The 17,411-nt window shown below is 42.0% G+C and overlaps 1 protein-coding gene across 1 annotated transcript in view; it reads right to left on the reverse strand.

Moving 5' to 3' along the window:
* Window positions 1-1,681: 1,681 nt before the first annotated feature.
* The window catches only part of LOC308335495 (zeta-sarcoglycan-like), a 51,322-nt gene continuing 35,592 nt past the window's right edge, over window positions 1,682-17,411 (reverse strand). The window contains exons 6-8 of the mRNA XM_080792543.1: window positions 15,741-15,816; window positions 2,770-2,893; window positions 1,682-2,547 (exon numbers count right to left, since the gene is read on the reverse strand). Of these exons, the coding sequence (XP_080648669.1) occupies window positions 2,356-2,547; window positions 2,770-2,893; window positions 15,741-15,816 (392 nt within the window). The 3' untranslated portion in view covers window positions 1,682-2,355. The remainder of the gene's footprint in view (window positions 2,548-2,769; window positions 2,894-15,740; window positions 15,817-17,411) is intronic.

Genomic DNA, 17,411 nt, shown 5'->3' on the forward strand with positions numbered 1-17,411 from the left:
AGGTCACTTGATATGTATGTCATTAGCCGCACATCTATTTGAAAAATATGTTGTTAGGGATCCCCCATATGTGTTTTTCATGTTGACCTTCAAAAGGTCCAGTAGCCCACTGGGTCAATCGGGGATCATTTGTAGGTCACGAATATGGATACCAATATTTTTTGTTTCCCACAATTTTATTTCCAAACAATATTGCCAAAAAATACACGAAACTTCATTAATTAAGAACAAAATTCAAATTTTTCAAATTTCATGAATAAATAAAAAATTACAAAAATGTTTAAGAAGTACTGAAAATAGTTGATGCACAAGAAAATGCATCTATAAGCTCTTTTCCGTCTTGCACTTATACGTTGCCTATATACACAGGAATAAAGCTGGAGTCTAGTTTAGCTGTGCCAAAGAGCAAGCATTAACAACCACTAATACTGAATCTACCCACAATCCAAACCTTTCCTTAAAGAAAGTCCTTTGGTGCATTGGATGCTGTAAAATTGATATAGGCCTAGTATGTGATGGAAGAGTGCTCTGCTGAATGCAGTGCATGGTTACAATTCAATTCAATGGACAAATTAAATTAAATTAACCCAAAAAACAAGACCTACTATTGCTTTATGTTTGTCTTTCTCCAAAATACACATCGATGTAAATTAGCTAGATTTAGCAAAAAGATCATTTTCATGTGTAGTCCCCGAGCCAGCTATAAATGTTAACTTTTTAGGGTTTTAAAAAATATATATATATCACCCCATTATGCTGCAATAATTAGTCAATTTCCCCCATCGAGCAGCAGAGGGCAGTAGACATGTGCTACAGCATCAGATTCAGTTCATATTCACCAGCACCTTTCACCTTTCATTCATTCACCTTTGAATTGTGATCCACTGTTTCAATAGTCTGATCAGCCAATCAATGATCTTCTAAAAGGTAAATTTGGCCATAAAACATTCTAGTGTAGGCTACCATAAATGACCCCCCTTGGGCCCCCTCAACTCTCACTATAGCTAGACACTTTACCTCCCCCCCCCCCCCCCCCCCCCCCCTCTCTCTCTGTTTAAAAGTACAGGAAAAATCTCTCTGAGAGACGGCTCGCCCTAGGCCGTGGATATACACGGCTTGTGGCGAGCCGTCCGGATATCTCGCCCCCACAGCGTGGATTACATTCATGCTTCAAGGAAAACATTTCATGTCATGTGTGATGTGTCACTTTTTTGTATAGTTGCCCTAGACCTACTGTATGTAAATTTCTATGTATCGACCTTACCACAACCACAAATGTGTATCTACCAGCTCACAGCACATCGCAGCACATGACACGTTGTGAGCTTGTAGATCTGCTATTTTCAATATGATGCCCAAGCAAGTATATATCCCACTTTGAGGGATTAAAATAATGTCTACATTAGTGTTATGTGTTTAGTGTTGTGTTTTCCTACAGTAAATTCAAATGTCACAATGTTGTCATATCATATGTTATTGTTTGGCACTCTTGGGATGTTTGAGTAGTAGGCTAACTGAAAACTGTGGAATTTTGAAAACCTACAAAGGAATGTGATTGTTTAAGCTAATGCGTTAGTGTTTGCGAATTGAAATGACAGTATACAATATTTATTAATTTCTTTATCTTTATCAAAGTTTAGCTGTAAGTACAATGTATGGCACATAGAAAATTTTAAACATAGTGGTAAAATAGTGACATTTACATTGAGCTAGCTCAGAAACAAATAGGCTATGCGAAATTCTGGTTTTGACAAACATCATGGATTTGTGCTTACATCACTTGCTACTGTCACAACTTCAGAAGCTATCCTTCCCTGGTTAAAAAAATGAGTGACAGATCTAATGTTAGTCATGGTTTGGAACAACCCTCTTTTCAAAGCAGAAGGCACCTGTGTTTTATAATTTCCCATCTATTCCTCACCAATCCCTTCATCTGGATTATCATTTGAAGACTGTCATTGTGTACCAACCATAATGAACCTAAAGTAGAAAAATAAAAAGGTGAGACGTCCTCTGACTTGGAGAGATGGAGAGAACTTGCTCCTGTTTCATTAATGTTCTTCCTGACGTTTGATTACAGCAAGCTTCTCTGGGCGCCCAACTCCAACGATTATGAGAGGAGTTCTGGCCACGGCAAGTCAAACTGCATTCACACTGATGGGAACCGAGAGACTGCTTCAGATGCTGCACGGTTCGGTTCACTCCATGTCGTCTCAGCCCAGATCATTCAATCTCCAGCGGACGTCACAGTTGTCGAGCACAGCTGTCTCGACGAAGGAGTCCCATAGCAGCCTTGAACACAACAGCATCTCCGACCATTACACTTTGTCCAGTATCCAAGACGCCATTCCCAGGTCAGCTCCACAGACAGATGTTGCTTACATCCTGGCAGGTAGAGCGGCTCTCAGCCGGGGAGAGGTACAGCTTCCCACTGGGGCAGACGCACACTTCAAATACGGTCTGCCTGTGAGAGGCCTGCACTTTGGAGGCGCTGTACATGCCAAGTGGAAGGCTTCCCAGGCGGATGGTGCTTGCATCTAAAAGTATCTGTATAGGGGAAAAGAATGGAGAATGGACATACCTGTATTTAACCAAATTAACCCTAGCGTCCCTATAATCTGGGGGGCAATCGTTTGGCAAAAAAATCTTGTGAAGTGAGGGGCGCTCTTATCATCATACATCACATTCCGTGCTGAGCCAATCAAATCAACGTGTCGCCCTGCGACGCGTTGTGAGCTTGTAGATCTTGTAAATCAACTGTAGATTTACCTCTCCCTCCGTGGACTCGAAGTGTAGGTCTTTACGCCCACTGGCTTTCAGCCCACCCCTGGCAGCACTCAATTCTACCCCTCTGGGTGCCTCCATGGTAAGGGTCCGTGTTGGAGATTCAAGCCTGAAAAGAATACACAAGCGTTCATAGTTATAGTGGGACATTCTGGTTTGAGGAATTCTTCCTATACTGTAAGCCTTGCAGTATAAGACAACATTCTTACGAAGTATAGACACTACAGTATAGACCTTACACTACAGTGTATTGGTACTGACTCATCTGCAATCTACAAGCTCACAACGTGTCACAGCGTGACGCGTTGTGAGCTTGTAGATCGGCAATTTTCAGCAAGTGTAAAATCAGTCATTTCGACAGCATCAAGGCCCACCAAAATACATTTTAGTGGACTAAATCAACTGTAGATTCAGTCGACTAAAATCGCATGATTTTTAGTCGCTGCCAAAACAACACTGGTATGACCACTACTGGTTGACAAGTGGCACTGCATGAAGGTCCAAATTAAATTTCTCCCCGGCGCAAGTTAAGCGTATATACTCCATTATTCTATTAATATCAGCGATGGTAAAACTTTCAGCAGGGCAAAAGTCACAGAGTGCATCTTTAATTGGTCTTCAGCACATGAGAAAGTGGTCCTTATTATTATTCTAACCTAGTGCAGCTCTGCAATGGTACAGTAGCATCTGATTTTGACCTTCAGCAACACACAGGATAATACAATTATCCTGCCATGGAATATTTGTTTACACAGGCAAGATAAGAAGGAATGCCAATCAACGTAGAATTTATTGTCGCAAGCCATAACCATTTCAAATTGATTTTCTTTTTCACCCATCTTGGCCAAATCTGTTTTCAATTAATTTTAAATAGGAAAGTTTAGAGTGCCTTTTGGCTGATTTTGGATTATGTGCCACTGGGAAAATAAATGAAAAACGCAAGCAAATTTTGTCTGTATATGAAAAGCTTCTTTTGCTTTAAATCAGCTTACACTTCACAGCATGCACCTTGGAGAGGGGCTCTGCCTTAGACCAAGCACTGCGTAAAAAAAATACATAAGACATAATCGGTAAGATGTATCCTCATGCAGTTTTCTACTCTTTTTCGAATACTTCAAACCCCCAAACTAAATCAAATACAAACTCCAGCAGTATATGAATTCTTCTATTATTAAGCGTAATCTCAATTTAAAATTGATACCAAGCTAAATCTTTGTGCCATCGCCCCAACTCCCCAAAGTGACTCCCAAAGCAAAAATATCGCTTTCATACTCCCACAGCAATGGACTTTTGGCTCTATTACTGGAATATATATCCATAGATTAAATGGAGGAAGGCACGGTCATCTAGAATGTTATTCGAACCCTATCATCCCTATTCTGGGCATGTCTTAACCCATTCTGACCTGAGATCAGATTCATACGAGGTTTCCACTGGACACACACTGGTCTGATGAACCCATTCTGACCTGAGATCAGATTCTAAAAATGTCAGTCGTTCTTCGAATTTTTCAAAAATAGCAGACCTACAAGCTCGTATCGCGCCACTCGGTGGCGCGATATGAGCTTGTAGATCTGCTATTTTTCAATACATAAAGCTTAACATGATGCTAACACCAAAATGGGTGCCCGGTCAGAATGGGTTAATAATAGGTGAACTTTTGGCACAAAACATAGCAGATCTACAAACTCCCAACATGATGTGTTGTGAGCTTGTAGATCTCCAATCTTTGAAGAGATTTCTGATTTGTTGAGTAGAGAGGGGAGGAGACCAGTATACTGTAGTTCTATGGGGGACCCATGGAGGTGTACAGTAAAATGATGATGCCTTATGAAGGAAATCTGAGTTAGTGTTGTCAGTGTATTGACTCAGTGTAATGAATGTGCTACAAGAGAAAATATAACAATATAACATGTTCACACAGGGGAAGTTTCGAACTTCCAAAAGCAGAGACACCAATTCAAGGCAGGAGTCTTATCACCAACCTGGGTCACCACTCGCCAGCAACAAACACCAGTGAATATATAGAAGTGCATCTCTAAATGTTTTGATGAATTGAAAACGGTGGGCCCTATTGTAAACAAGTGTAATGCTTTTATGGTGTCGTCAAAAAAAGTTTATAATTTTAATAACTGATCTCAATATGGACCCCATAATATGTTTTGCCATAATCATCTTTAGCTTTATAACAGTGACACAGACATGACAGCAATGGTACAAAAGCAACAAAAAAAAGAAAGTATAATGATTATAGCGTATTGATGAAAAAAAAAAAAGATCATGGGCCATGGCTTGTCATGTTAAGTCAATTGGTTGCTGTTGAATTGATTGAAATAGAAATTGAATTTGTAGAGTAAGCACAGTTTGAGGAACGCACAGGTCAATACAAGGTCTGCTAAGAGGATTGAAATACTCAGAAAAGCACAATGGCTTGTTTACATTGGGGTACATTGGGGGCTTAGGAGCGAGTTGAACCCATTTAGACCTGAGGACGATTCTACAAATGCCTTCTAAAGTTTTCTGAAAAACCCATGTTTCTATGTCAGTCATTTATCCGTAGTCGGGTCGCAGGGGGCAACAGCTCCACCAGTGTTCCAGACGTCCCTCTCCAGAGCAACATTATTGACTTCCTCCTGGGGGATCCCGAGACGTTCCCAGTGAGTCAATATGTTAATTATTTTCATTTTACTTAACTTCAAGTACTCATTGTAGCACCCGAATGCACACAAACATAATGTAAAGACTATGGCCAAAACAAATGGTGAGTTATAGTTATGAACAGAACTGACTATGGCCAACACGACCAACGTGAAATCGTGCAAAGACACCCAACTCAATATTTTGAAGGGGACATTTTTTGAATGAATGGAGGGTGGGCCCGATTTCAATATAATCTTGACCCCCTACCCAAGAAAAGGGTAAGAACTGTTAACTAAAACTATTGGCTGACACTGTGGTCTGTCTTCCCTTTGAGTATGTCCTAGTGCTATTTTATTACGCTCACCTTTTTAAATAACCTCTACTATTCTATCGTCTCTGTGATTCATTCACCAGTCGTCCCATCCATGTAGTAGTCCTGGACATCAGGAACTGTCCCAGATGTCCAATTTGAGTCATAGATTTTTCAGTGTGGATGTGGTTTCCCAAGTACTAAAGAAGATATACCAAACGTCTCTGTTGTGAATTGCTACAACTGGACTATCACATTAGACACAAATAGATGCTGTTTTTCTCCACACTTGACTATTGGTCTTTGCTTGCATTTGGCCCTCCAAACCCAATCACTGCACAGCGATGCACTTTGTCCCCCGTCTGCAAAATTGCACAATGTAGTTAAGAATCTTTTTGGACACCTCATTGAATTTGAACAAACAAGTGTTGTGAAGGGCAGTTTTTATCATCTCCGGACCATAGCCAAATTAAAGATGGTTTTATGAACATAAGGACCTATAAACAGTTATCCAAGCTTTTATCACCTCTCGGCTGTACTAATGTAATTCCCTGTATTCGGGGTTGACTCAGTCCACACATTCCTGTTTACCATGTGGTTCAAAATGTGGCTGCTAAACTTTTAACTGGAATAAAGAAAAGACAGCTGCTCTGGCTCACTTGCATTGGTTACCAGTGAAATACAGAATTTTAATCTGTTGGGGAGAGGGACTAACCTGTCAGATCTTTTCATATTTCATCCATATTTCATCCTGATTGGCTGAGTTTCTCTTACCTTATCCTACATTTAAGTACTTTTTATAATGTTATATTACAATGTATGCTACGAATGGCACTAGGTGTCACATGGACGGACCGCATCAGAAATGTGGACCTCTATGGGAGATTGGGGACCTACCACGCGTGACGCGTCACGGAAAAAGTCAGAGAGAGAAGGATGAGGCTGGCAGGTCACTGCGTCAGGCACCCAGAACTTGAGGCAAGTAAATTGACCCTATATGGGAGCCAACCCAGGGAAAGGCCATGAGGGGAAAGAAGCGTACCACCTATGTAGACGTGCTGAGGCGCGACAGCTTGGCTGATAACACTGCAGAGCTCAAGAACCTGATGCTGGATAGGAATTTGTGGAGGGCAGCGATCCAGGAATCCCGAGTTGGTGTTGGCTAGACCTCACTCTCGCAGCAACTAACTAACTAACAATGTATGCATTTGCCATTTTAGTCTTGCTTCCATAAATTATGCATTTATTAAGGTTATATTTAGTCTTTGTTAAAGCAACGTTTGGGTCAATTTCTTTTTAAATGTACTGCATGCATAAAGATGACTTGACTTGACATCGCTTTATATTCAGGGAAAGGTCAGAGAAAAGTTCAACGGAGGCATCCTTCTGAAAGAACATGAATAAACACCTGAATACAGTATAGGCGCTCTCCGTGAGTCTGTGACGGAGGATTGCCTGCTGCCATGGCTGAAGGATTCAAAGGCAGCCCAGTGCATTTTACTGTATCGTAGAAAAACATGTTACAGTGAATTTCAATATTTCAAAGACAATAATACCATTTATATTTTTGCCTGTGGTACGTGGATCCATTCCCATTCCGCTATTAACGGGATAGGAACATTCGTCACGTTAGACGGAGAACTGAGTGAGGACAGTCAGTCACCCTAGCTGTAATCCTAAAATGCAGGTTTCCATAATCACCGTAATCAGGATTGCGTCAATCCTCGTCACTATTCTGGCCATCACCATTATGCCTTGGCTATCAGAGGTGTCAGTCACATTCACCAACACCATGAGGTAGCAGTTAGTCAGTGTTTTGAAGTTTAAGTCTTTTAATGTTTTCTATAGGTGATATTATTAATATAATTTTAATGTTCTGTGTTTTAATGCTGATGTTTATGTTGTTGGTGTAGGCCTATTCACAGTTCACACTCACTTGCACACACACACACACACACTCAACCCCTCTCACACTGACGTAAGCACACACTACCTCCTGCAAACATGTACGCGTGCGGGACCAGTCACCACACACACACACACACACACGCTCGCGCGCATACTGCACACACACACACACACACACACACACACACACACACACACACACACACACACACACACACACACACACACACACACACACACACACACTCTCTCTCCCTATACTGTATAGTGTATACTGTGGCAGGAGGATTAGCTATAGTTACAGCTGCTGGCATAGCTGATACAGATGGCAGATCTGAGATCTCACAGTGAGAGAAGAATTATCAGACCCTGTAAGCTACACTGGGTAGTGGCTACAGAATGCATTGACCGCAGTCCCCCTTCTATATAGCCTAGAAGTCACCTCTTTTCGAAGAATGGAGACAGTAGTAGGGTTCATGTTGTTCCAAAATATCAAGTTAAATCAGTATGATTTAAAGGTTGACATAAACAAAAACACTCAACATAAAGATAACTTAGACACTGCCTACTTTGTGAAGATCAACACGCTCAAGTTCAGAATCTCAAACTGGTTAAAATGACTTTGTGGGAACAATAATAAAGTATTCTAGACACATGGAAATGCACAGTACGCACTGCATTAGTATGGATGGAAACTGATGATGAGAATAGAAGAACAAAGACTGGGAGAGTTGATTTTGTTTAATAATATGTGAACACTGTCGCTTAATATGTATGAGATGCATGGCACATCATAAAGGAAAGACTTTCAATGATAAATATTCCACGTTTAAGGATAATTCTAACAGACAGTATAACTACAATCTTGTACAATCTAGATGTAAATAAGATCAGGCATAAGATGCTTGACGAACACGAACAGTTGACAGTTGATGATAACGTGCATCTCTAACTATTCAAAATCTGAATCATTTTAAAACAGCACAAAACGTTTTAAACTGAAGAAAAAAAACCTCTGCCAGTGAAGAACAAAATAGAATAATCTATGGGTTTATTATTTCTCTTACACAAATGGTGCAACCACTCCTATAGACAGCTATGTGTGTCCCTGGCTGCCTGGCTGTGTCCCTGTGTCCCTGGGTGTGTCCCCATAGACATGTATGAAGGCTAGACTCAGTGTCAATCGATTCAAAATACAAACAAATAAAACAAAATAAAAACAAAATTATATTTGATATTATTAGTATTTGTTGTCTCTGTACTCTGCTGAGTAACAGTTTGTATCTCATAGTTCATGCATAGCACCACTTACAACCTAGGAAGTAATACTACTGTCAAGTGTCAACTGTCAACCCTCAGTACCTATCAGTCTCTCAAATCCTGTAAGTCGGTGGTACAAATGAAATGGGTAACCACTAACCAGTGACCAGTGACCACAGACTATCAGTCCAGGAACAGCTGTCTTTCAATGAATTAGAGCAGAGGTGGTCAACCATATCTTTTTGATCTACCGGCAGATCAGGATGGCATGGGCTTCTAAGTTTTGGTGACAAGACATCCCGGTTCAGTTGGGATTGTCCAAAAGAAATTGTTGCAAAACAAAGCGACGCCAAGGTTTCTATTTTTTAATTTCTTTATCATTTGGTCTAAACCACGCCTATAGACCGGATCACGCAGGCGATTTAGGAACACAGACCAGGCTTTCCTCCGAGGTGAAAAGTCTGGTGATGCGAGGTTACTTGACACCAGGCACAGCACTTCTCGGGTTGTCAGTAAATCGCGAGCTGAGTTTAAAGTCGACCGGTCGGATGGTTCTCATGCAACATATAGGCTACATGAACTACAGAAGCATGCGCACAGACGGTCGGACAGATATTTTGTGCAGAGAGTTCTGTTACTCATGTTTTCACATATAATCCTTATTTATTGAATGAGATTTGCACAGCACATTTGCACTTCAAGTAACTTGCACAGTTCACCTTAGTGCAATAAGGAGAGAGTGCAATGTTTGTAGTGTGAGGTTTTATTGAGTTTGATTGAAATGCTTAGCAGTAGGTACTGGTGTGTTTCAGTAGATTTAGGCTGGACCATAGTCAGGATGTCAGAGGGTGGGGGGATGTGCTTTTGCTATTGATGATATTTATGTAGTAGTATAGTGTGAGAAGGGATTATTGTTGTAGTTCTTAAGAGTTTGATATGATGTGGGTTCATGTATTTATTGTATGTTTTTAGCGTTTGAATACACCGCTGTAAATGGGAGCAGTCCAGCCTCATTAGTTGCAGCTTGGTATAAAAGGTTGAAGGTTGTCAGATGGAAGGGAGGGAGGGGTGGAATTATGGACACCACCATGCAAAGAGTGACACTGTGACAGAATTGAACGCTTGTTTTTGGTGACTGAATATATACCACACTGGTTGAAATCTATACCATGCATATACTGTATTCCAACCACAAAAATGGTCATTCTCACATGCCTACAGTATATGGTTGTATCAGTTGTATCGGCCAATTCCTGACAGTTGCATATCTGACTGCCAGGGACTGCACGCCCTTGGGTCCATGCCACTGTGCATGAGAATGCCAATATATAGGCTACCGGTATATGGGTATATCGGCATAATGATATGCCTAATGCCTATATGGGCCTTGCGGTCGGATCAGTGGTTCTGCACAACTGCCTATCTACTCGATGAGACATGAACTACAGAAGCATGCACAGACGGTCGCACAGAGATTGTGTGCATTTATAGTAGGATGAGTACTATGCTGATTAGCTGCACGTCTAAAAAAAGACTTAAAAGCTGTGTTTATTTTCACTGTTGATTTGGCTGGTATGCTACAGTAGAGCTCTCCTGCATGCTTTACAAAGTAGATCACGTCAAAGGTTATTGCCACCCCCTCACAATGACAACTTGCAGAGCTAAATTGCATTCAACAAGCTGTCAAGATTCCTGCCCACGGATGAAGGAGCACACGAGGCTGAGCAGGACACCTCTGCGTCCGTGTTCCTCCGCTGTACCAACACGGCTCTGCACGAGCAGCAGCAGCCATGCAGCGGTGGACACCAAGAGGGTTTCTACTCAGCAGATCTGCGCCCCGGTGAGAGACAGCACGCCAGAGTGGAAGGAACTGATCATCAGAGTACCAGGAGAAAACAACCGTGAGTCAGGGGGAGGCAGTTCTGATAGAACAGGAGATGACTGAGCTGAGAGGGAGACATGATGTGCTGAAACACTCGCCCACTGTATGAAATGCTTGAAGGAACACTGCACTCCCCAAAGTAACTATGAAAAAGAAAATAGCTCCCCACTTTTGCTCGGCTGCTCATCCCCCGGGGTTTGATTAAAAACACACACGCACGCACGCAAGCACGCTTCGCTGGCCATATATGGAGCATGTCTTGAGTGTATATGTATAGGGTGTGATGAGGTCAGATCAACATATGGATTGTCAGAACAGGTCAGCTCCATACAGTATATGGAGATCTAAGGGTGGCAGCGGGGGCAGTGTCTTGAGTGTACAGGGTTTGATGAGGGCCCAGGTAGGGCCAGGCCTTAATTTTCGGGCCTGTTGAGAACTGTTGAGGCTGCACAAATAACTTCGGGGTAGGCCCGTCTAGATCGGCCAATCCCTGATTGGCCGATCTAGACATACGACCGACATACACAGCCGATTAAAGTACTTGTGCACTCTGCTTGCGCATTAATGCGCAAGTAATAATGGTTTCCAAGCCAGTTGGAGTTGAGCCTCAGAGGCCACCATAGGGGCAGCTTATTGTCCACTTCCTCATTGACAATCAGGTGACCATTTAAATGCCCTGTCCTCATCATGTTTGTTCTGTAAGCTAAACTATTTGTTAACATTTAGGTTGATGTTCATTCATGTGCCCAGCTATGCCGAACTCTCTCATGGGCAGGAGAGGAATGTGTGAGAAAAGACAATTAAGGTATACAAACAAAATCATTTATAACTTGATGAATACTTTGTATAGTGTACTAAATTTGTATATCCCTTCCTTAGATCTAGCCACTGCTGCTTTGTTTAGGTTGATTTTATCATTATTGTTTCATTTGAGTATCCTGTTTGTTGATCTGTTTTGTCTTTTGTTTCTCCCCCACCCATACCCGTATGTGTGTTAGTTATCCTTCAGGATATGAAAAAAAGAAAAGGCGTCAGACTGAACTGTGGCAGCAGCAATCAGGTAAATAAACATGTCAACTTGCAGTGCGCTGTGAATGCCGGTTGTTGTTGTTGTTGTTGTGTGTTGCACAGGCTAGCGGCCGGGCTAGCAGTACTGTAGCTCTGTTTGGAAGCAGTAGGCCTACTGCTGCTGCAGTTTGTAATCAATAATCCTCTCTCTTATCATGACATGGTGACTAGCTGTAGTCTCACTCTATGTGACTGTATGTGGCTGCATTCTGATTTCTACATTTTAATTGTTACATCTTGTTGGCTAGCCCTAGAACGGCTCGTGTTGTTTCATACAGTATACAGTATTTCACACACAGAGCCATAGAATGGTCCTGCTTAATTTCTGGTCGGGTTCCAAATTGGCGGCCTAAATGTGATAAATGCTCAGTTTGTACTCACCCATTTAATAATTCCAAAGACGTGGAGTGAAATATGGTCCTCTAGTTTTATATCCATGTGAAAGTTCTGGTACAAAACATGTATTTAGTCAATTATCTCCACTTTTCCACTTTTCCACATCTCTCCGGGCAAAGGGGCCTGGAATGATTGCTGGACTGATTTTTACGAATACGTCCTGTTTATCGCAGACGTCATCACCAATTGACCAGGGAAACGCAAAAGTTTGGGTCACACAATTGGCAGGTGGTGTGATTAATTACCCAGCACCTATCCAGCAGTGAACACAGAGGTGCATGTACAGCGTGGATATTACAAGGATGTCGAAGATTCCGTGTACGTGAACGTGTGCATTTCTATTGATTTTGTCTCTCACTCTTTTTGGCACTCCAACCAGATTACCACACTGAAGGCAAATATGCCACACAGAAAGCTCTCTCTGTCAAAGATGAAAAGGAGAGTGACATCATGGACACGAGCTTTGTCATAGCCTTATCAACCAGAGAGCCTTACTGACGTGGTGAGAACTTTGCAGTGACGGTCTAATTGCTTCGCTGTTATCGACAAATGGGAGAGGATAAAATTTCCACGATTCCGTAGTCTCTTTTAAGACATAAATCGAACGGGAGTTTACATTCAGAAGGCTCCATTTAGATGTGTTTACTGTATGTCCTGGCATTCAGAGCAGTATGAAGACTGCTCTGAAGACTGTGTCATTTGTGGAGTGAATCAAGGAGGGCACAAACGGGCACCGAGTCCTGGCTTCTACGGCCCTGGTTCTCAAAATGGAGTCTGAGGAGTCGGACTTCCACATTTGCCCTAGTTCGAAATGAGCTGAGATGCGGTGTACAACATGGATTTCTAAACATATTTGTTCAACGCAAAATACTGTGTTCAAGTTCAGGAGACTTTAGGGGGGGGAAAAAGCAATTCTCCTGAATTCTGCCTTCTGGTATATACAGTATGGCATGGAAAGGAGTGGCATTTGCATTTCTTTCACCATATATAGTAAATGCTGCATTCGTGGTATGGAAAGGGCAGTTGTTTTACAGACGGGTAAAAGTGCAGGGGCTGAAGCCCCCTTTGATGTCTGTGTGCACGTCCCTGTTGACACATTTCTAATGCGGTCTCTGGCTCAATCCTTTCGAATGACCTAAAGAAAAACGTGTTTTGTATACATGAATGGAATACAAGTTGTTCTTATAGCCCATATATCAATTTGAGGGGTCCTTCCTTGTCCTTGACATGAAAATGTTTCAGAGCCACTGCTCTATACACCCGGAGAGTTCTCTCTCCCAGAGCAAGGACTCTGTTCAATCGGTTCTTTGTGGCTCCGTGGTGAACAGCATGAATCCCAACCACCTCCTTCCCCTGAGAACTTGATTAGCGAGGCTCTCCCGTGGCTTTTTCACACACTGCTATCACAATCATTAATTCATTATAGGAATTCACCCGCCCATCACTCCGACTTGTTCATAATTGGATTCTGCACTTTATTTTTTTCATATAGTAGTCATACATTTTTTAAGAGAACATGGGACTTGATGGTTGAGGTTGTGTGCAATGAATTTTCACACAGCAGCACTTTGTTTTTGCTATTTATTATTAAACTGAACAGTTTTCACGTTTTTGTTTTTTTAGAGAAGTTAAATGGACTGCTGATTGCTTCAGAGACCACTGCTGGTTGTTTCAAATGGGTGGGTGATTATAATGACACTTTCATACAAAGATGTATGTTTTTTTTTTTTTGTCTTTCATGCATAGTTTGATTTATATTTGATTGTGCACTGTGTCGCGCCCATAAATCTGGGTGCTCTTCGTCGAGGCACTGTGTTGTGAGCTTGTAGATCGGTTATTTTAAGCAAGTGACACTGGTATGGTATTAACCCATTCTGACCGGGCACCCATTTTGGTGTTAGCATCATGTTATGCTTTACATATTGAAAAATAGCAGATCTACAAGCTCATATCGCGCCACCGAGTGGCGCGATACGAGCTTGTAGGTCTGCTATTTTTGAAAAATTCGAAGAACGACTGACATTTTTAGAATCTGATCTCAGGTCAGAATGGGTTCATCAGACCAGTGTGTGTCCAGTGGAAACCTCGTATGAATCTGATCTCAGGTCAGAATGGGTTAATATACGGCAAGTATAAAATCAGGCCTGAGTCTCAGGTGGGAAATGTTACTCTTCATCCCAAAACCCACGATTTCCCCAGTCTACAACAAAAATGTTGGGACCTTTCATAGATATTAGAAAACCAATCTAAAAGTGGCTCTTCTTTAAAAAAAAGTAACATGAAAGTTACTTATCTAAACACAAGCTCAGCCTAAAAAGAACGCTCAATGGAAAACATTCACTAAAGCACAGAAGCAATTAGTTTGCATTTCAGGTTAGTTAATTATGTTTAGCATCATGTCACCGGCTATATCGACATTTTGAAACTGTTGGTCAGATGCCCACATTTGTGTATTTGGAGGCACACGTTGCAGACGGTCACAATCGTGACGAACTGGGACACTGTGTGTGTGTGTTGCACCGGGGCTCATCAGCATTCCACTCACTCTGCAGGAATTAGCTGCCAGAACACTGTTTTTCTGCCAACTTTGATCCCCAGCTCTCTCTTTAGGACCAATAAGATGGACGACAAACCACACTCGTTATGCCTGGCTAATGGACAGACGAGGGCTTATTCCTCTGGCAAGGACCATGTGTGTCTAACATGCATATCAATCACGCTAATAATGTTCTCACAAAGCTCTAAGCCAAAGCACTTTTTTTCTTTTTATCCCACGATTTTGTAACTCATTTTTCACCCCCGTGTCAATTATCTAATGTGATCCTGGGCTCTACACACCCTCCGCCAACCTGGGGAGAGCAACGGACTTGAACTCATGCTTCCTTCATGCATGAGTGTCAGTTGCTCCATTAAACCTGACAGGGGGGAGTTTCCCTGGTTGGACGTAGCGCGTGGAAGGAACACCTTATTCCAACCACTTCCTTTCACCTCCATCAGGCGCCCCGACTGGCCAGGGGGAGGCAGTCAAAGCACTTCTTTACATCGTTACTTAATAAGTAAGACTACTGTTATTCCTACTATAGATACAGTATATCTTATTTGTGTAATGGTTGAATAGAGTGGGAGGGTGAAAACCATTGTGTAAATGAGAACGATGATGTACTGTATGTGCACATTCATTATCTTCGAAATGTCAACGTTGTTATTTAACCACACCAACCCGACGCTTTGACCAGGGTCCCCCAGGGGTCTGTGCTAGGACCCTCCTTTTTTTTTCCCTCTACACCAAATCCCTTTGCTGAAATAGACCATCTACAAGCTCACGGCAAGTCTCATTGTGACGTGTTGTGTCAATGCAAGGTGTTGTGACTGAGCTTGTAGATTGTCTATTTCCGTTACACCTGCAGAATAGGGACAGTATAGGGTTCATGTGGTTAAAGACCGTTATTTTAATCAAGTAGGATATGTCATTTAAATTAATTTGATCCTTACTTCAAGTCTTCTGATGCCCCCGACGCCCGGATGAGGGGAGTTTCGACAGAGTGGCTAAAGACCGCCCCTTCTGAGCCTGGAAATAAAAACATGTTTACAATAACACTTGGATCAAAGTATGTCGTGACAATACATTCCTCATCGCTGCATGCTGTAATCAGCCACTGTATATCGCATACAGTTCTGGCCGGCTGTTGGACTTTGTTGTACGCAGTTTTCGTCGACTAAAACTACGACGAAAAATGTTCGTCGACTACCTTTTTTCTACAACTACATAAAAAAAAAAACTAAAGTCATGATGACTACAACTATGACTAAATATACTGTCGATTGTCTCATCACATAAAAACTACACTACAATGTTAGGAAGGGACTAGTGGACAAGAGATCCAGTATAAGTAAAAGACACAAGTCATTTTACATTTGGTTGCATGCTGAAAATAGCAGATCTACAAGCTCACAACGTCTCTGCTTTTGATATCCCTCCTCTGGTCATTAATTTGTATGGCCGGTGGGTCCTTATGGTGACTGAATGCATGTACACTGGCGAATATATTTGTTATTAGCCTGGAAACCAGGCGAACTGGCCATGCCAGGCTAATTTGGTGTGTTTGATTACAATTTAACAATTTCATTAAAATATTATGTTTACCGCATTAAGCCTTATGATCGTGTGGTTTCACTCTCGGGCTTGGCCGTGGCTGTGTGTCCTCAAAAAAATCTGTCAGTATACTTTATGGTATAATTGATATCCCTTGTTTTATTTACAGAAAATATAGTCTACAGTACACACTCAACATTATTATCACATCATAAAGGGGTGGGTAGAATTATTTTGTGCAGGCTTCCTACATTGTTACATAGAAATACAATCAAAAGCGTCACAAATTCATACACATAATTAATGCTTAATTCATTATCATACAATGATTCACCATTAATTGATCATTAAATCCTGTTTAATGATAAAATTACTATTACTTAACCAAAGTTCATATTTCTTAGGGGCCACTTAGTTAGGGGCCACACATGGAGGGTTTGTAGATATCCAGTGAGCCAGTGCAACTTGAGGGACCCCCATCAGCCTATAACACACAGCAATGCACCACATGGGATGGCTTAGGGTTGATGACGGAGTACCACAAGGTTCGATACACCACCAAGATACCCATGTACCTGTCTAAATACTTCACCAGACGGAGTTCAACAAACCACGCGTTGTTTCTTTCTACGTCCGAGCATAGACATGGTAACGCCCCGCCTGCCTCCGATTGGCCTGCCGACACTGCCCGTCTTGCCTGTCCTCCGAGATGCAAGGCTACTCCGTGGTGGGAAATAATATGAACAAGAGAATACTTGTACAAGATATTTATTTATTTCCCACCACGGAGTAACCTCGTAGCCTCTGTCCCATCCCATGCTTACTTATCTGCAAAAGGAAAACCTCGCGGCAGACTATCCAGCATGTAACCTCGCCTCACCAGGCTTTCCACCACCTCGGAGGAAAGCCTAGGGTCTCTGTTTCAAAAGTCTGTATGATCCGGTCGGGAGCTCTTCTACACAAATTAAAGTTACAAGTTTCTGTCGCGTGTTGCCATTCTCTTGTACTTGTATTATTTCCCACCACGGAGTAGCCTTGCATCTCAGAGGACAGGCAAGGCTGGCAGTGTC

This window comes from Protomyctophum bolini (assembly GCF_963924005.1).
Source record: "Protomyctophum bolini genome assembly, chromosome: 20".
In the NCBI taxonomy this organism is placed as follows: Eukaryota; Metazoa; Chordata; class Actinopteri; order Myctophiformes; family Myctophidae; genus Protomyctophum; species Protomyctophum bolini.